This window comes from Mobula birostris, chromosome 2 (genome assembly GCF_030028105.1).
Source record: "Mobula birostris isolate sMobBir1 chromosome 2, sMobBir1.hap1, whole genome shotgun sequence".
NCBI classification, from domain to species: Eukaryota; Metazoa; Chordata; class Chondrichthyes; order Myliobatiformes; family Myliobatidae; genus Mobula; species Mobula birostris.
The window spans coordinates 5,225,288-5,245,922 of record NC_092371.1 but is presented as its reverse complement, the minus strand read 5'-3'; the positions used below and the strand labels follow the sequence as shown (position 1 = coordinate 5,245,922).

General features: G+C 53.1%; 1 protein-coding gene across 1 annotated transcript in view; it reads left to right on the top strand.

Moving 5' to 3' along the window:
- LOC140211579 (phospholipid-transporting ATPase ID-like) overlaps positions 1–16,687 on the top strand; it is a 101,870-nt gene extending 85,183 nt beyond the window's left edge. The window contains 6 exon segments of the mRNA XM_072281448.1: positions 677–900; positions 2,550–2,633; positions 4,928–5,173; positions 5,601–5,739; positions 12,327–12,457; positions 13,451–16,687. Coding sequence (XP_072137549.1) covers positions 677–900; positions 2,550–2,633; positions 4,928–5,173; positions 5,601–5,739; positions 12,327–12,457; positions 13,451–13,747 — 1,121 coding nt within the window. The 3' untranslated portion in view covers positions 13,748–16,687.
- The last annotated feature ends 3,948 nt before the right edge of the window (positions 16,688–20,635 follow it).

The window sequence follows — 20,635 nt, the reverse complement described above, 5'->3', positions numbered from 1 at the left end:
CCCCTACACCCCTCCCTGTCTCTGTAACCCCTCCATCCCCTACACCCCTCCTTGTCTCTGTAACCCCCTCCAGCCCCTACACCCCTCCCTGTCTCTGTAACACCTTCCATCCCCTACACTCCTCCCTGTCTCTGTAACCCCCTCCAGCCCCTACACCCCTCCCTGTCTCTGTAACACCCTCCATCCCCTACACCCCTCCCTGTCTCTGTAACCCCCTCCAGTCCCTACACCCCTCCCTGTCTCTGTGAACCGCTACACCTCTCCCGATCTCTGTAAACCCCTTCAGCCACGACACCCTTCCCAATTTCTGTAACTCCCCCTCCCCTCAACCCCTACACTCCGCCCCACCTCTGTAAACCCTTTCAGCCCATACACCCCTCCTGGTTTTTGTAATCCCTATACCTCTCCCGGTCCCTGTGACTCCCTACACTCCTTCCCATCTCTGTACCAGCTCCAGCTCTCCTGGTCCCTGTGAGCCACTCCAGCCCCTGCATCCACACTCCTCTCGTCCCCAGTCCCCCGCTCCATGGGCCAGCCCCTCGCCGTGTCCCTGTGAGCCACTCCAGCCCCTGCATCCACACTCCTCTCGTCCCCAGTCCCCCGCTCCATGGGCCAGCCCCTCGCCGTGTCCCTGCGGGATGCCCCAGATTGACGTCAGTGCTTGTGGCCTGTGCAGCTGCTCACATCGGAGTGGGGATCAGCGGACAGGAAGGGATCCAGGCCGTGCTGGCGTCCGACTACTCGTTCTCGCAGTTCAAATTGCTGCAGCGGCTGCTGCTGGTCCACGGCCGCTGGTCCTATCTGCGCATGTGCAAGTTCCTCTGCTACTTCTTCTACAAGAACTTCGCCTTCACCATGGTCCACTTCTGGTTCGGCTTCTTCTGCGGCTTCTCCGCCCAGGTACAGCCCCCACTCCCATATTCTCCTGGGGTCCCTCCCTACGACACCTATGGGTGCCCTCTCTGTTCCCTGTCCCATCTCCCGCGTGGACCCCTTGCAGGAAATCACCTCGGCCCCGCTCTTCCGCGTCTCTGTCATCCCTGGGGAGGGGGGAGTAACATCTGGCTTCACCTCTTGAGATAACATCTGGCTGAATATTGTACATGATCCCTGTGTTCTAACATCTGGCCTGCATCTCCTCACATCTGTCAACCCAATTTTAACATCTGGCTGTAACAGTCCTGCCACTAACGTCTGTCTAATACACTACAACACATTCTCTGTGTTCTAACATCTGGCCTTCACATCTGTCAGTTCTGCTTTCAACATCTGCTGCACCTCTGGCCATAACAGTCCTGGTACTAACGTCTGGCTGCACGTTGAATAACTGGTTAAACCTCTGGGCATGACAGGACTAGCCGAACACTGCACACTTAATCAGGAATTCTAACTTAAGTCCTCCCTGTTCTAACGTCTGGTCCACCCCTAGGTGCAACAGGCATGGCACTAACATCTGTTCAAACATTGTACACATCTGTCTGATCTGGTTTTAACATCTGGCCACACCTCCAACATACCAGGCCTGTGCTAACACTTGGCTTATAGCATTCCTTTTGTCTGACATCTGCCAACCCATCTGCACATCGATCGATTTTGCTAAGAAATGGCCCCATTCCACACATTCAGAGCCAACTCTAACATCTGGCAGGTCACTGCACATCCACTGTTCTGATATCTAGCCAACCCCACTCTGCACATGGTCTGTCTTGGTCCTAACGCCCGGCTAATCCCCTGTCCTTGATTCTAACATTTGTCTCCACCTCGGTATTACTTGACCCATTCTAACATCTGACTGATTATGTATTTTCTAGGTTCTTGCTACCCCCCCTTCACATCTGTCAATCCCAGCCACCCCAAAATGGCTGCAGTGTGCACCGTTTACAAAATGCACCATGGTTACTCAGCCAAGCTACCCCGACAGTCCCTCCTGAACCCACCACATCTCCCGCACAGGGGAGTACCAACTGCAGGTTTCCCTGTTGACCAACCCAACTGGAAAATACATCAGCTGTTCCTTAACCGCCACCGGGTCTGAATCCCAGAACTCCCTTCCCGTTGGACCGTGGCAATTCGAGATGGGATCATAATACGTTAGAGCAGAATTAGGCCATCTGGTCCGTCGACCCATCAACGTTAGCTTTAAATATCCCCAATGACTTGCACTCCACAGCTGTCAGTGGCAATGAATTGTACTGATCCACCATCCTCTGGCCAAAGAAACTCCTCCTCATCTCTGTTCTAAAGAGATGTGCTTCTAGTCTGAGGCTGTGCCCTCTGGTCCTAGACTCTCCCGCTATAGGAAACTTCCTTTCCATGTCCATCCTATCTAGGCCCTCCAATATTCGATAGGTTTCAATGAGGTGCCCCTTCATTCTTTTGAACTCTGGTGAGTTCAGGCCCAGAGCCGTCAAATGCTCCTCAAGATGGTGGCTCATCACCCCCCCCCCCACTCCTGAGGGGTGGTGAGGGAATGACGGTAAATGCTGGTGCCTTTTCCTCCCCCCACCCCCCAGCTTCACCTTGTAATCGGTCTGATCTTTTCCCTGCAGACTGTGTACGACCAGTACTTCATCACTCTGTACAACATTGTCTACACGTCCCTTCCTGTACTGGCCATGGGAGTCTTTGATCAGGTACGTGCCGGGCCAGCGGGGCTGCTGTTGGAATTGGTTTATTGGTGTCACATGTACTAAGATAGAGTGAAAAGCTGGTCTTGCGTACAGTTGACACAGATCAGATCATGACACAGAGCACTGAAGTAGAACAAGGTAAAACAGTAACAGAGTGCAGAACAAAGTGTAACCACTGCAGGGTCAGTACAGCGCAGGCAGACAACAAGGCGCAGGGACCACGGCGAGGTGGATTGTGAGGTCAGGAGTCGATCTTATCATTCAATAGTAACAGCGGGGTAGAAGCTGACCTCAAGACTGGTGGTAGGTGCCTTCAGGCTTTTGTATCTTCTGCCTGATGGGAGGGGGGAGAGAAGTGTTCAGAGTGGGTGACATCTTTATTATGCTGGCTGCTTTACTGGGGTAGGGAGGAGTGAAGGCAGAGTCCATGGAGAGGTTCGGCAGACTGGGACTTTATTCCTTGGAGTGTAGGAGACTGAGAGGTGACCTTACAGAGGTGCGTAAAATCGTAAGGAGCACTTTTGGGGTGAATGTACACAGTCATACAAGACAAGCTCTTCACCCAGAGGGTGGTCCGTCTATGAAACAAGCTGCCAGAGGAAGTGGTTGAAGCAGGGACATTAACGTAAGACACCTAGACAGGTACATGAATAGGAAAGGTTTAGAGGGATATGGACAGGTACACGGATAAGAAAGGTTTACGGGGATATGGACAGGTACACGGATAGGAAAGGTTTAGAGGGATACGGACGGGTACACGGATAGGAAAGGTTTCGAGGGATACGGACAGGTACACGGATAGGAAAGGTTTAGAGGGATATGGACAGGTACACGGATAGGAAAGGCTTAGAGGGATACGGACAGGTACACGGATAGGAAAGGTTTAGAGGGATATGGACAGGGACACGGATTGGAAAGGTTTAGAGGGATACGGACAGGTACACGGATAGGAAAGGTTTAGAGGGATATGGACAGGTACACGGATAGGAAAGGTTTAGAGGGATACGGACAGGTACACGGATAGGAAAGGTTTAGAGGGATACGGACAGGTACACGGGTAGGAAAGGTTTAGAGGGATGCGGACAGGGACACGGATAGGAAAGGTTTAGAGGTATATGGGACTGTCTGATCTTGGTCGGCATGGATTAGTTGGGCCGAAGACCCTGTTCCTCTATGCTGGCTCTTGATCTTGGGTCAGCCATTCCCACACCTTTTACCCCCTCCCGGTGTTTATCCACAGTGAGACTTTAGCTGAATCCACTCCCTCTGCCCTTCCATGGCCAGACGTCAGAAGCTCCTGCCTTTCTGGTCGACAGGAGGACCAGTGAGGGTGGTGCAGCTGAGGCGACCTGCATGGGCTTTCGACAAGTTAATTGGCAAATTAGGAGCAAGAGACATAGCAGCAGAATTCAGCCATTCGGCCCATCGAGTGTGCTTCACAGTTCCATCATGGCTGATTTATTATCCCTGTCTAACCCTATTCTCCAGCCTTCTCCCTGCAATCGTTGACATTCTTAAATTGGTATAATTTGGTTTTATTGCTGAGGTGTAGTGACAGACTTTTCCTATGTCATCTGTGCGGATCTTTTCATCACTTTAGTACAGAGTAAAGCAATGACAGAATGCAGCATAAAGTGAGAGAGAGTGCAGTGCAGGGTAAGTGACTTGAAGTCAGGAAAAGTCCTGGGGCATGATGGCAGTTTGGATGTAAAATGGCTTTGGGGAGGAAAGTTTGAAGGTTGCTAGGTGTGTTTGGTGCCTAGTGTTGACGCTGTTCTTTTTGTGAGAGGCAGTACTGGTTTCGAGTCACGTTCAAGTGCACTGCCAAATGCACAAGTCCGCGCACGCACAGGTGGAGTGAAACACAGGCACACAAGGGGCACTCAGAAGCAAAATAGATAAACTTTATATGCAACTTTTACAAGAAATAACACAATTTGAACAAAAAAGTTCAGCTGAAATGCAAAGAGGTCACAAAGCTGGTGATTAGGGACGTGCAGGTCGGTTCAGGAACCGAACGGTTGAAGGGAAGTCGCTGTTCCTGAACCTGGTGGTGTGGGACCTCCTGCCCGATGGGAGCTGTGAGAAGATGGCCTGGCCCGGACGGTGGGGATCTGTGATGATGGACGTTACCTGGTGAGACAGTGGCTCCTGTAGGTATGACCGATGGTGGGGAGGGATGTTCCTGTGAGGTGCCGGCCTGTGCCCACTCCTCTCTCTGCAGCTTCTTGGGTTCCTGCGTGTTTGAAGCGCCATACCAGAACGTGCTGCTTCTGAAAGTGTAATTGTTCACCCAGGATGTCCCGGAGCAGAGGAGCCTACAGTACCCAAAGCTCTACGAACCGGGACAGCTGAACTTGCTCTTCAACAAGCGGGAGTTCTTCATCTGCATAGCGCAGGGGATTTACACCTCCACCGTCCTCTTCTTCATCCCCTACGGGACCTTCGCCGACTGCATGCGCAATGACGGCACTCACATGGCCGACTACCAGTCCTTCGCAGTCACCGTGGCAACCTCGCTGGTGATCGTGGTGAGCGTGCAGGTGAGGCGTGGTAAGCGTGGCCTCACACACGCAGGCACAGGGGGGACAAGTCCGGCACACACATGGAAACGCAAACGCGCGCACACATACGTACACACACAAAGGTGCACAAACACACACACTCACTCAATGCACAAACATGCAGACAGACATGCACTCACTCACACACACAGACTTACACACTCACTCACACAGACACACTCATATACACACACACACTCACGTGCACACACACACACACACACACTCACACACTGAGTCAGTCATACGGCAATGTTTGTTTATTCTGTTCCTGGGCACCCCTGGTCCTTCCTCACGTGTCAGGCAGCTGTTCCCCGATGGGACGACCCGTGGGTGAGTGAGTACTGCGGATTTTGCACCTCCTCTGTGCCATGGGCTAACCCCGCTTCCTGTGGTTGACCTCCAGATAGGACTGGACACTGGGTACTGGACAGCAATCAACCACTTCTTCATCTGGGGGAGCCTCGCCATGTACTTCGTCATCCTCTTTGCTATGCAGAGTGGCGGCCTCTTCGAAATATTCCCCAACCAGTTTCCATTCGTAGGTGAGTCCCTGAGGGGTAACTTATGGGCAAATGTGGTCCGTCGCACAGTAATTCTCCAACTATCCAACACATTTTCTCACACCCTCCGTTACCAAGTTGCTGGGACTCTCAGATGCGATCTCTGGCTTGTTCAAATGGGAGCTGCAGGAAACAGTCTAATGTGTGTGTGTGTGTGTGTGTGTGTGTGAACAACAGGAAACAGCCTACAGAATCTAATGTGTGTGAATGTGAACAACAGGAAACAGCCTACAGAATCTAATGTGTGTGTGTGTGAACAACAGGAAACAGCCTACAGAATCTAATGTGTGTGTGTGTGAACAACAGGAAACAGCCTACAGAATCTAATGTGTGTGTGTGTGAACAACAGGAAACAGCCTACAGAATCTAATGTGTGTGTGTGTGTGTGAACAACAGGAAACAGCCTACAGAATCTAGTGTGTGTGTGTGTGTGTGTGTGTGTGTGTGTGAACAACAGGAAACAGCCTACAGAATCTAGTGTGTGAACAACAGGAAACAGCCTACAGAATCTAGTGTGTGAACAACAGGAAACAGCCTACAGAATCTAGTGTGTGAACAACAGGAAACAGCCTACAGAATCTAATGTGTGTGTGTTAATGTGAACAACAGGAAACAGCCTACAGAATCTAATATGTGTGTGTGTGTGTGTGTGTGTGTGTGTGTGTGTGTGTGTGTGTGTGAACAACAGGAAACAGCCTACAGAATCTGCTTGAGGAGAGTTAGTGTGTCCACTGATCCACTGGGACCCTGCTTCCCATTAAACCCTCCATAAGGCACAGGCGTCATGGTCCCGTCTGGCAATTCCCCATCTTGCTATTTCCTCCTTAATTGGGCCTTAATCCCCTCGTCTGATTTCCAATCATGCCCAGTTCCACTAATTACAACACACCTGGTTCCCATTAGCGAACATTGGATAAAACTCGGGCGGCACTGCCATGCTTTGCCAGTTCGCTGGTTGATTCTAGTGTGAGTCAACCTCATTTCCTGATTCCTTGGGACTGCCTAAACTCCGCATCATTTCCTGGATACTCTACATAAACTTTGTCTCTGTGTAAAGACTCTCCTGGATACCAGTTCCCGGTTCGTGGCGTTACTAACGCTTCACAACTCTGCCTCTGCGCCTGTGTTCTGCACTTGGGTTCGTCCCCAGCCACGTCCTTGCAACAGAACGAATTGGTCAAGAATGAACCCAGCAGACGCGGACCCTGTGCAACAGGCCCTCGCCAGCCAGGGCTACCTACTGAGCGCCCACGACCAACTGCTCAGAGAGGTCACGGAAAACCTTCGTGCGCTGTCCACAAATGTGAGGAAGGTCAGTGAGCAGGTCGACCGGGTATCTGTCTCCCTTGCTCCGTCCCTTCCAATAACCCCGACTGACCGAACCGCACAGCCTGGGATGGCTACGCCCCCTGGATCGGCAACACAATCCCCTCGAGAACCGTACGTACCGAACCGGAACCCTACGCTGGAGACCTAGGGCCTTCTTATTACATTGCTCTTCGGTCTTTGAGCAACAGCCACATACGTACACCTCCGACAGATCAAAGATAGCGTACATCATGGGGCTGTTATGAGGGGATGCCCTGGCATGGCCCACCACCATCTGGGACAACCGACCAGAGGTCTGTTCCTCCTTCCCCTCCTTCGTCTCCGAAATGAGGAAGGTCTTTGAACAGCCCATTTGTGGTAAGGATGCCGCTAAGCGCTTGCTAACTCTCTGTCAGGGTTCGCGAAGCGTAACAAAACACTCCATCGAGTTCCGAACGTTAGCGGCCCACTCTGGGTGAAATGACGAGGCACTATGGGGAGTGTTCCGACAGGGCCTCTCAGATAAGACAAGAGATGAACTGGCAGCGAGGGGTGACGCGGACGGCCTGGACTCCACTGATCTCTCTCGCCACCAGGCTCGATAATTGACTTCAGGAGCGTCTGAGAGAGAAGACCAGTCGCCCCACTCCTTGGGTCATCCCATGGCCCACCTTACCATCTTCAGCCAGCCTCCCTTCCCCAGCCGCTCCAAGTATAGCTCCTGCTCCCACCGTCCCCACTACCCTGGGGGAGGAACCGATGCAGCTGGGATGGAACTGTCTCTCCCCTGCCGAACGACTGCGGAGGCAGAGAGCAGGGGATTGTTACCATTGCGGCTAGCCTGGACATTTCCGGGATACCTGTCCTCTGCGGCCAAAGGGAGGGCTCACCAGTGGAAAGGGGGACCCTGGTGATCCAGACGACACACCCTTCAGTCCCCCAGACCCGGATGCAGATCCCGGCTACCGTGAATTATCAGCAACAGTCCCTGTCCCTATCCGCCTGGGTGGATTCCAGTGCCGAGGGAAATCTGCTGGACGAGGACATAGCCTCCCGGGCTGGAATACCTCGGGATCCGTTAAGTACCCCTCTGGAGGCCCGGGCACTGGACGGAAAACTGCTGGCTCGGGATACCCACTGTACGCCACCCCTGACCTTGATTCTGTCCAGAAACCATCGAGAGAAGGTACAATTTAATCTAATCCATTCTCCTCAAGCTGCTGTAGTTCTGGGACATCCCTGGCTGCACCACCACAACCCCTATATTGACTGGTCTACCGGGAGGATAGCCAGCTGGAGCCCGTTTTGCAACGCCACCTGTCTGCGGTCGGCTCCACTCCCTAGGGTGGCTACCGTGACCCCGCCTGTCTTGGAACTCCTCGACTTGTCCAGAGTCCCCGCGGAATACCATGACCTGGGACAGGTATTCAGCAAACAACGGGCTCTTTCCCGGCCACCGCACCGCCCATATGATTGCAGTATCGACCTTTTCCCCAGGGGCTCGCTACCCACCAGTCGTCTTTATAACTTATCCCGACCGGAGAGAGAGGCCATGGAGAAATACATCAGTGAGTCCCTCGCGGCGGGCATTATTCGATCTTCATCCTCCCAGTGGGCGCCAGTTTCTTCTTTGCAGAGAAGAAGGGTGGGTCGCTTCATCCCTGTATTGATTACCGAGGCCTAAACAATATAACAGTTAAAAATAATTACCCACTACCCCTCATTAACTCGGCATTTGAACCACTTCACGGAGCCACCATCTTCTCGAAGTTGGACCTTCGTTGTGCCTACCATCTAGTCAGGATGAGGGAGGGAGATGAATGGAAGACGGCCTTTAATACACCTCTGGGCCACTTCGAATCCTTGGTCGTGCCATTTGGCCTCACCAATGCCCCCGCCGTTTTTCAAGCCCTAATCAATGATGTATTGAGGGACTTTATTAATCACTTCCTGTTCGTCTACCTAGATGATATTTTAATATTTTCTAGCAGCCCCAGAAACACATTCACCATGTCCGTTTAGTCCTCCAGAGGCTGTGGGAGAACAAGTTATTTGTGAAGCCAGAGAAATGTGAGTTCCCTGTCCCTTAGGTCAGCTTCCTGGGCTATATCATCGAGAGCAGGCAGGTGAGGGCAGATCCCGAGAAGATCCGGGCGGTGGAAGAATGGCCCAGACCCACAACCCGCAAACAACTTCAGCGGTTTTGGGGGTTTGCAAACTTTTATCGCCGATTTATCAGGGACTACAGTAGGGTGGCAGCACCCCTTACCCGACTTGCCTCGCCTACCACCCCCTTTTGCTGGGACTCCGAGGCTGACTCGGCATGCACTGACCTGAAGAGGCGGTTCACAACCCCTCCCATCCTGGTCCCACCGGACCCCTCCCGTCAATTCATTGTTGAGGTTGACGCCTCTGACTCCGGGGTAGGAGCAGTCCTGTCCTGACGATCAAGTCCGGATGAAAAGCTTCATTCCTGTGCCTTCTTTTCTCGCCGACTGTCCCCGGCCGAGCGGAATTACGACGTGGGGAATCGGGAACTACTGGCGGTCAAGCTAGCATTGGAGGAGTGGAGGCACTGGCTGAAGGGGGTGGAACACCCGTTTACTGTTTGGACTGATCAGAAGAACCTGGGATATATTCAGACCGCCAAACATTTGAACTCCCGCCAGGCCCGTTAGGCATTATTTTTTGCACGGTTCAAGTTTTCCCTCACCTACTGTCCAGGGTCCAAGGATGGGAAGCCGGACGCACTCTCCCGCCAATACAACTCCAAGGAGGACACTTCCAGCCCAGGGACTATCCTCCACCATCCTGTGTGGTGGCAGCCCTCACTTGGGAGATTGAGTCCATAGTAAAGGAAGCCCAACGGGATGATCCTGACCCGGGCAATGGACCCATCGATCGCCTTTTTGTGTCTGATTCCATCAGATCTCAGGTTCTCCAGTGGGGGCACACATCTTGGTTCGCCTGCCACTCCGGGAGTGATCGGATACCGACTCTCCTGAAAAGACACTTTTGGTGGCCTTCCATGGAGGCGGATACCTGTTCCTATGTCTCTGCATGTTCCATCTGTGCCCGTGGAAAAGCCTCCCATCGGCCACCTGCGGGATTACTTCATCCCCTACCTGTCCCTGGTCGTCCTTGGTCGCACATCGCCTAAATTTCGTTACCGGTCTACCCCCTTCACACGGAAACACCACCATACTCACCGTGGTAGACTGGTTCTCCAAGACAGTGCATTTTGTAGCCCTCCCTCAACTCCCTCCTGCTCAGGAAACCGCAGACCTTCTAGTCCACCACGTCTTCCGCCTCCACAGAATCCCCGTGGACATCGTCTCCGATCGAGGTCCCCAATTCGTCTCGCAGGTATGGAAGGCCTTCTATCAAGCCTTGGGTGCCTCGGTCAGCCTGTCATCCGGCTTCCACCCACAGATGAACGGGCAAACGGAACGGGTCAACCAGGACTTGGAGGCGACGCTATGTTGTATAACAACCAACAACCCGTCTACCTGGAGTGACCACCTCGCATGGGTTGAGTACGCCCACAAGTCTCTGGTTAGTACTGCCATCGGAAGGTCCCCCTTCGAGTGCTCCCTTGGATACCAACCCCCGCTGTTCCCTACACAAGAAGAGGAGATTGCGGTGCCGTCTGTTCAGGCCCATATCGATCAGTGCCGCAAGGTTTGGGAGGACACATGCACGGCCCTGCTCAGATCAGCCGATCGCAACCGGAGGATTGCCAATTGACACCGGACTCCTGCACCTGAGTATTGGCCTGGGCAGATAGTGTGGCTCTCATCCAAAGACATTCCTCTCAAAAATGAGCCTGAGAAACTCGTCCCTCGCTTCCTGGGACCTTTCAAGGTGGAAAGTATCATCAACTCCACAGCAGTCTGACTTAAACTACCAAGATCTATGCACATCCACCCTACTTTTCATGTTTCCCAATTAAAACCACTTTCCGTCAGCCCCTTGTGTCCTCCGACCGAAACCCTCCACCCGCCCGGATCATCGACAACCACCCAGCGGGTACTAGATGTGCGCCTTCGGAGCAGGGGTCTCCAATACCTGGTCGACTGGGAAGGGTACGGCTCAGAGGAGAGTTCCTGGGTTTCCCACTCCTTCATCCTGGACCCCTCCCTCATCGGAGACTTCCATTGGGACCATCCAGACAAGCCTGGAGGCTCCCGTTGGGGAGGGTGGGGTGGTACTGTCATGGTCCCTTTTGGCAATGCCCCATCTTGCTATTGCCTCCTTAATTGGGCCTTAATCCCCTCGTCTGATTTCCAATTATGCCCAGTTCCACTAGTTACAGCACACCTGGTTCCCATTAGCGAACATTGGATAAAACTCGGGCAGCACTGCCATGCTTTGCCAGTTCGTTGGTTGACTCTAGTCTGAGTAAACCTCGTTTCCTGATTCCTCGGGACTGTCAGTTCTAAGCTCCGCATCATTTCCTGGATGCTGTACGTAAACCTTGTCTCCGTGTAAAAACTCTCCTGGATCCCGGTTCCCCGTTCGCGGCAGTGCTAACGCCTCACGACTCTGCCTCCGCGCCTGTGTCCTGCACTTGGGTTCATCCTCAGCCTCGTCCTTGCAACAACAGGAGGAGATTTAGGCCATTCAGTCCATCGGGTCTGGCCCACTGTTTGATCACGGCTGATTTATTATCCCGTTCTCCTGCCTTCTCCCGTAGCCTTTGATGCTCCGACTAATCAGCAACCTATCAACTTCTGCCTTAGATATACCCAGCGGCTTGGCCTCCTCACCCACCGTGGCAATGAATTCCACAGCTTCACCACCTTCTGGCTGCGTAAAGGAATTCCTCCTCGTCTCTGTTCTAAAGGGATGTCTTTCTATTCTGAGGCCGTGTCCTCTGGTCCAGGCACCCCCGGACAATAAGATTCTCTCCCCCCACCCCCCCCCCCCATTCATCTAAGCTCCAATCAGTACAGGGCCAGAGCGAGCAAACAGTCCAATTCCTGTGAACCTTCTCTCCAAGGCCCAAAACTGCTCACACTACTCCAGGTGCGGTCTGACCAATGCCTTCCAAAGCCTCAGCAGTATAAAATCCTGGCTTTTGTATTCTAGAATAATCTTTCACATTCTAAAACAGCTTTGTGTGTTGAGGATCGCTGTGATGCTCCGATCCTGCTGTGAGGGGACGGTTTGTGTTTCAAGGGTACACGTTTGGTGGGAGAGGGTGGTGGAGGAGGGGGCGTAGAGCAAAGGGGTGACCCCTGTTCTCTGCCCTCCCACAGCCAACGCCAACAACACCCTGGGGCAGCCGGTGGTCTGGCTCACCATAGCCCTCAGCACTGTCATCTGCATCATACCCGTCATTGCATTCCGCTTTCTCAAGCTCGACCTGCAGCCCCAGCTGGCAGACACGGTAAGATCCCATGTCCCCAGGCTCCGCACCCCCACCACACACTTCTCCACCCACCCTCCCGTTGGCTTCTGTCCCCACACGATCTGCCCGCCTCACACTCAGCTCCATCACCCCCTCGCCATCGGATCTGCCCCCTTGCCCTCGATCTGCCCACCTCACACTCAGCTCCGCCCCTCCGTCGGCTCCGTCCCCCCCTCGCCATCAAATCCGCCGCCTCGCACTCGATCTGCCCACCTCACACTCGGCTCCGTCCCCCCCTCGCCATCGAATCCGCCCCCTCGTACTCGATCTGCCCACCTCACACTCGGCTCCGCCCCTCCATCGCCATCGAATCTGCCCCCTCGCACTCGACCTGCCCACCTCACCCTCGGCTCCACCCCCCCCCACCAGCTCCATCCCCTCCTCACACTGGATCTGCCTCCCCACACTGATCCTGCCCTCGATCTGCCCACCTCACACTCGGCTCCGCCCCTCCATTGGCTCCGTCCTCCCTCGCCATCGAATCCGCCCCCTCACACTCGATCTGTCCACCTCACACTCAGCCCTGCCCCCCTCCTCACACTCGATCTGCCTCCCCATACTGATCCTGCCTCCTCATACTTGATCTCCACCCCACTCCCTCTCTTGGGCTCCGTCCCTGACTCCACAACTCCACATCCTGTCTGTTCGTGCCAGTACTCTGCACCCAGTCCCCACCCAGCACTATGGGCCCTGGTCCCCCATCCCTTTGAATGCCGTCCCTTCTCCCAAGCTCCACCACCTCCATACCCTGTGCCACCCGCCTTCCCGTCCCTTCTTCCCTCCCTGTCACTCAGTCTCTCCTTGCTCTTACCCTCACCCATTCCCCTCAGCCTCCTTCTTCACTCCCCACCCTCCCTATCCCCTCTTCCCATCACCCCTTTCCCTCTCCCTCCCTGCCACTCCTCACTACACCCTGCCTCCCTCCCTCCTCTCCCCCCTGACTCTTCTGACTCTTCCCCCTGCCCCCGCCAGGTCCGCTACACCCAGCTGGTCCGAAAGAAGGCCAAGCCCTCGCACCGCTGCCTGCGCCGGACGGGCAGGGGGGACTCGCGCCGTTCCGGCTATGCCTTCTCCCACCAGGAGGGCTTCGGCGAGCTCATCACCTCCGGCAAGAACATGCGGCTGCCGGGCCTGGGCCTGGGGCTGGGCCTGGGCCCAAGCTGGATCGACACCATCCGCCGCCGGAGATCCGAGCTGGCTGCCTCGCCCGGTGCCAGCCCTGTGTCCGTTGAGCAGGCCCCAGCTGCCGGCGAGGAGGCCTCTGTGTAGGGGCTGGGATCATGGAGTGGGCCCTAAGGGGAGAATAACTCCACCCAGCCGATTTCCAGCCGGATCAGAGGAGTGGGCAGGGCCTGTTACCGGGGATTGGAGCCTGCAAGGGTTGAGGAGTGAAGCTTTCTCTCTGCCTCCCGCTCTCCCTCGCTCTCTCCCCTCCCCATTCGGTTCCACCTTCTATTTCTGCCACTCTCTTCCCCCCTCTCCCCTTCTCTATTCTGCCTTTCCACCCTCCCCTTTCCCTTTTCTCTCACCGTCCCCTTCTTTCTCTGGGGAGATCAGCCTGAGGTCGAGGAGTGGAGTCTCATACCACTTGTCCTCTCCTCCTCTCTCTCTCTCTCTCTCTCTCTCTCTCTCTCTCTCTCCCTCCCCCATTCCCTCTCCCTCTCTTCCCTACCTTTCTCTCCCCCTCTATTTCTGCCATTCCTGCCCCACTCCCTTCTTCCTTCTACCTCCCTCCCTCTTCTTTCCTCTTTTGCTATCTCTCTCTCTCTCACTCTATCTCTCACTTTCTCTCTCCCCTTCTCCTTCTCCCGCTCTGCCTCTCCATTGTTTCTCCTGTCTCTTGTCCCCCACCCCCCAAGCCCCCGGCTCACGGGGTTCTCTAGCCCGGAAGTGCTTTCTCCACCGCACGGTGGATATCACTTCGCCCCCAGTGCTGTTCGCTCACAAGCTCACTCCCAGCCACCGTGACCAAAGCCGGCTACCGCGCGGGCGGGGTGTGCTGCCGAATGGGGGCTTGGGGGTGGGGGGGAGTACCCACACCAGGGAGTGCAGATTCCCCACCCCTCGGGGCCCGGGTGTGGTTGGTGCTGGCCGCCAGTGAGCTGCCCCCTGTTCCCGTCCACTGTCTGTACCCCGTTTCCCAGAGTGAGGGCAGAACCCCAGCCATTCCCATTCTCCCCACGCCCTTGGTCACCAAGAGCAAGTGCACACACACCCACACACACACACACACACACACACACTGTCACACACACACATACACCCACACACACACACACACACACACACCCACTGTCACACACACCCACATACACCCACACACACACACACACTGTCACACACACACATACACCCACACACACACACACACACACACACACACCCACTGTCACACACACCCACATACACCCACACACACACACACACTGTCACACACCCACATACACCCACACACACACACACCCACTGTCACACACACACACCCACATACACCCACACACACACACACACACACTGTCACACACACCCACATACACCCACACACACAGACACACAGTCACATACACACACCCACATACACCCACACACACACACACCCACTGTCACACACAGTCACATACACACACCCACATACACACTGTCACACACACACACATACACACACCCACATACACACACTGTCACACACACACACCCAGACACATACACTGTCACACACACACCCAGACACACTGTCACATGCACAGACAGGCACACACACACACAGACACGCACACATACCCACACCCACACACATACACACACTGTCACACACACACAGTCTCACACGCATACACACACACACATACACATACACACACACACCCACATACACACACTCTCACACAAACACACACACTCACACACACAAACACCCCCCCACACACACTCTCCCACACACACAGTCTCACACACAAACACATACTCTCACACACACACACACACACACACACACACACACACACACACACACACGGCTGCCATGGTACACAGTAGTTAAGTTGACGATGTTACAGCTCAGGGCATTGTGGAGTTTGGAGTTGAGAGCTCAATTCCAGTGCCGTCTCTACGGAGTCTCTGTGTTCTCCTGTGTGGGTTTCCTCCGCGTGCTCCGGTTTCCTCCCACAGTCCAAGGACGTACCGGTTAGTAGGTTAATTGGTCATTGTAAATTGTCCTGTGATTAGGCTCGGGTGGATTGGGGTTGTTGGGGACGATGTGGTTCGAAGGGACAGAAAAGCCTGCTCCATGCTGTATAAGTAAACAGATGCAACAGGCAGACACGCGCACGCTCGCTGTAGAAACAGCGACATCATCAGATTGTGTCGTGGGAGAACATCAAAACACAGAGAACCCTCGCAAACTTGACAAATCGCTCCAGGGGCTTCAACTGGTCCAACCCTCGTCACCCATTTAACCCCCTTGGGAGCCGATCTCCGAATCCGGAACAAACCCACGGCCTGCACCATTGTAGGCAACGACTATGTTAGTCATCCATCTTGGGCTGACAGAAATGGGCCCCAAGGGCCTGAAGACTGGATGCCCCAGTATTAAGGCCTGGACTTCGGCCGAATTTTGAAAAACATAGAGCCACCGTTTTGCTCTATTGTTGAGTAACAATATTAGACAAAGCCACTGTGATACCAACTATTCTTTCTACATCCTTCATCAGCACACGTTTATTTTGTAAGTTATAAAAACATCCAGCAAGAAGTTACCCTGGACACAAGATGGTGGACAGGCGTGACATGAAATGTTTACATAGAGACTTTTTGTTAAAAAACAGCAGAAATGATCACAGAAAAAAATGGTTAGTGACATTTTTTCTATATAAATATATTAAGAAAAAGAAGTATGTTTTCCTTTTTAAAAAAAGCCATTGCTTATTTTGTGTTTTTTTTTGTAACACCGGCTATTAAGTTTGCGGACATCTGACCATTCTTTGTCTCACTCACTTGGCCGACGAGGTCACAGGTCAAATGGTACTCAAGGAACTGTGATTAACTGAGCTGGACACACGTTATTTTCACGTTTTGTTCATTTGAGATGCTAGCAGGGCTGTATATACACAGATATATTATATAAAAAATATATATATATATATAAATATAAAAACATTTCCATAATTTATTATACATTTCTATACCTGCAAAATGTATTGTTTTATGAAAAAATAGATTTTTTTTAAAAATACCAATTCCCCGTGTCCTGTGTTCATTGAGGTGGGTGGGGGGAGGTTGGAGGGTGTTTTTTATCTCTGGGATCTCAACTCCATACACTCCCAATGGGACCCCACCCCTTCCCATTCACTCCCACTGTCCACACTCCCAATGGGACCCCACCCCTTCCCATTCACTCCCACCGTCCACACTCCCAATGGACCCACCCCTTCCCATTCACTCCCACCGTCCACACTCCCAATGGGACACCATCCCTTCCCCTTCACTCCCACCGTCCACACTCCCAATGGGACCCATCCCTTCCCATTCACTCCCACCGTCCACACTCCCAATGGGACCCATCCCTTCCCCTTCACTCCCACCGTCCACACTCCCAATGGACCCACCCCTTCCCATTCACTCCCACCGTCCACACTCCCAATGGGACCCACCCCTTCCCATTCACTCCCACCGTCCACACTCCCAATGGGACACCATCCCTTCCCCTTCACTCCCACCGTCCACACTCCCAATGGGACCCATCCCTTCCCATTCACTCCCACCGTCCACACTCCCAATGGGACCCATCCCTTCCCCTTCACTCCCACCGTCCACACTCCCAATGGACCCACCCCTTCCCATTCACTCCCACCGTCCACACTCCCAATGGGACCCACCCTTCCCATTCACTCCCACTGTCCACACTCCCTTTGGGACCCCATCCCTTCCCATTCACTCCCAATGGAGCCCTACCCCTTCCCATTCACTCCCACCGTCCACACTCCCAATGGGACCCCACCCCTTCCCATTCACTCCCACCGTCCACACTCCCAATGGGACCCATCCCTTCCCATTCACTCCCACCATCCGCACTCCCAGTGGGACCCACCCCTTCCCTTTCACTCCCACCATCCGCACTCCCAATGGACCTCATCCCTTCCCATTCACTCCCACCGTCCACACTCCCAATGGGACCCCACCCCTTCCCATTCACTCCCACCGTCCGCACTCCCAATAGGACCCATCCCTTCCCATTCACTCCCACCGTCCACACTCCCAATGGGACCCATCCCTTCCCATTCACTCCCACCGTCCACACTCCCAATGGGACCCATCCCTTCCCATTCACTCCCACCGTCCACACTCCCAATAGACCCCACCTCTTCCCATTCATTTGCAGTGTCCATGCACAGATTTCCTCGCACAGACTGTCAGCTAAAAGGACAGTTTCTGTTTGAATGATCGCATTTCCAACTTCCAGTATATTTTATTTGGAGATCTGGGTAAGGCCAACCCTCAGTGCGATTCCCTCATCACCTGACATCCTGAATTTGACCATGTGGGGAAGGTGCTATTAAGGAGAGATTTCCAGGATTCAGACTTGGCGCTGGTGAAGGGATGTCTGACTATAATTCTGAGACAGGATGGTAAGTGGGAACCTGTGGGTGATGGTGTTCCCTGAGTCTGGTGGCATTGGTGAGGTTTCTGACAAGTGGAAGTCCCAGAAAAAGGGAATCGTGAGTCAGAGGTTGGCTTGGACTTTCTTGTACAGTATGGCATCTGTGGGGCTGAATGGCCTTGAGTCTGTTTGCCAGTTGGTCACAGAAACTATCCCTGCAGCCCATTTGGTCCATGCCCACCAAGATACCCATATAAGCCAATCCCATATAGCCCTCTAAACTTTCCCAAACTGTATCTGCCTCAACCTCTTCTTCTGGCAGCTCGTTTCAGATACTGACCCCCTCTGGGTGAAGAAGTTGCTCCTCTTGTTCCTATTAAATCTCTCCCCTCTCACCTTAAACCTGTGCCCTCTAGTTCCTGATTCCCCGACCCTGGGGAAAAGACTGAGTACATTCACCCTATCTCTGCCCCTCATGGTTTTATACACCTCTATAAGGTCACCCCGAAGTCTCCCACACTTCAAAAATAAAGATTTAGACTGTCCACCCTTTCCTTAAAACTCAGGCCTGCGAGTCTTGGCAGCATCCTCGTAAATCTCTGCACTCTTTCCAGTTTAATGATGTCTTTCCCATAGCAGGGTGACCAAAATTACACAATACCCCAACTTGGGTCTCCTCAACCTTTTGTTGGACTGCAATATAAAATTCTAACTCCTGTACTCGGTGGCCTGTCTGATGAAGGAAGCGTGCCAAATGCTTTCTCCACCGCCCTGTCTCCGGGTGACACCTGGATTGCCTGACTGGTTTGCAGATGCCTCCATTCTGCCCACGAGGGGTGACTGAGGGCCTCTTCACTGCTGACTATAATATTTCTCCTCCATCTTTGACATCCCACACCAAAGCTGTCGGGAAGGGGGAGGAGGGTGACCATAGCACCAATCTTCGTTGGCGAATTGGTAGTGGAGAGAGTCGGCAGTTTTAATTTCCTGGGCATTCACACGTCAGATGAGTTGTCGAGGGCCGAGCATGTAGAATCAATCACAAGGAACGGGCACTGGAATCTTTACTTTCTTAGCAGGTTCAGCTTGTCACCGAGCACAAGGAACGGGCACTGGGATCTTTACTTTCTTAGCAGGTTCAGCTTGTCACCGAGCACTCTAACAAACTTCTACAGATGTCCTGTGGAAAGTGCCCTGGCTGCATCTCTGTCCGCAATGGAAATTCAACTGTGCAGGAATGTGAAAAGCTGCCAGTAGTAATGGACTCAGCCCAGTACATCTCGGGCACATCGCTCTTCACCATCGGTCGTATCTACAGGAGGTCCTCCCTCAACAAGGCAACGTCCATCATCAAAGATCCCCACCATCCGGGCCAGGCCATCTTCTCTCAGCTCCCATCGGGCAGGAGGTACAGAAGCCTGAAGTTCCACACCACCAGGTTCAGGAACAGCGACTTCCCTTCAACCGTTCGGTTCTTGAACCGACGAGTACAGCCCTAATCACCATCTCAGTACAGCAACACTGTGACCACCTTGCACTACAACAGACTTTTTAAATGTCCTAACTGTGTTAGATAGATAGATAGATAGATATAATTTATTAATCCCGAGGGAAATTGGGTTTCGTTACAGCCGCACCAACCAAGAATAGAGCGTAAATATAGCAATACAAAAACCACAAACAATCAAACAACAAAATGCAAACTATGCCAGATGGAAAATAAGTCCAGGACCAGCCTATTGGCTCAGGGTGTCTGACCCTCCACGGGAGGAGCTGCACGTTCGATGGCCACAGGCAGGAACGACCTCCCGTGCTGCCAAGTGTTGTATCACAGTGGAATGTGGCCGAAGTCCAACAGTAAAAAGTTCAATATCCAGTCTGCAAACACGTTCCTCGATCATAATATACCCCGGATTGCACCATCTGTTGTTAGCCAGAACAGTAAGCACCCAACTCCTTTACGCTTACCGCTCTCAGTGCACTTCCGGTTCTTTCTCATAATAACGCATGAGGTAGAGCTGCAGGTAAGTTCTTCATCGCACCTGGGTGTAGGTGTGTTTTTGCATATGGCGGCTTGATTTGAAGTTGCACCTTGCCTTCAGACTGGGCACAGTGCAACCTCACACATTCAGTGCTCAATTCAACAATAACTCTTCCCTTTCTGCACTCTGTCTTATTATTTTTAAGTTGATGTTTTATTCTTTCACACCTTCACCTCCTCTTTCAGCAGACGCCAACGTCATTTATGTTTTTCTGTCTTGCCAGGTCTTTCTCTTCCCGCTCCACTTCCTCTGTGACCTTTAAGCTTGACTCATCTCAAACTTTTCTGGTGACTCAAGCTGTTAACACTTGTTTCCCTCCCCCAGTGTTTTCCGGTTTCATCTTGGTGCTGGGCATTTGCAGGTTTTTTTTGCTCCTCAGCTCAGTGGTGTTGGGTTTAAAACAGGGGTGCACTACCCTTCCCAGCTGGGTTCCCGGGCTCCAGGTTCTCGAAGACCAGCATCTTTCTCACAGAGTCTGCGAGCTCACTACCAATCAGAAACTGTTAATGTCCCAGGTCC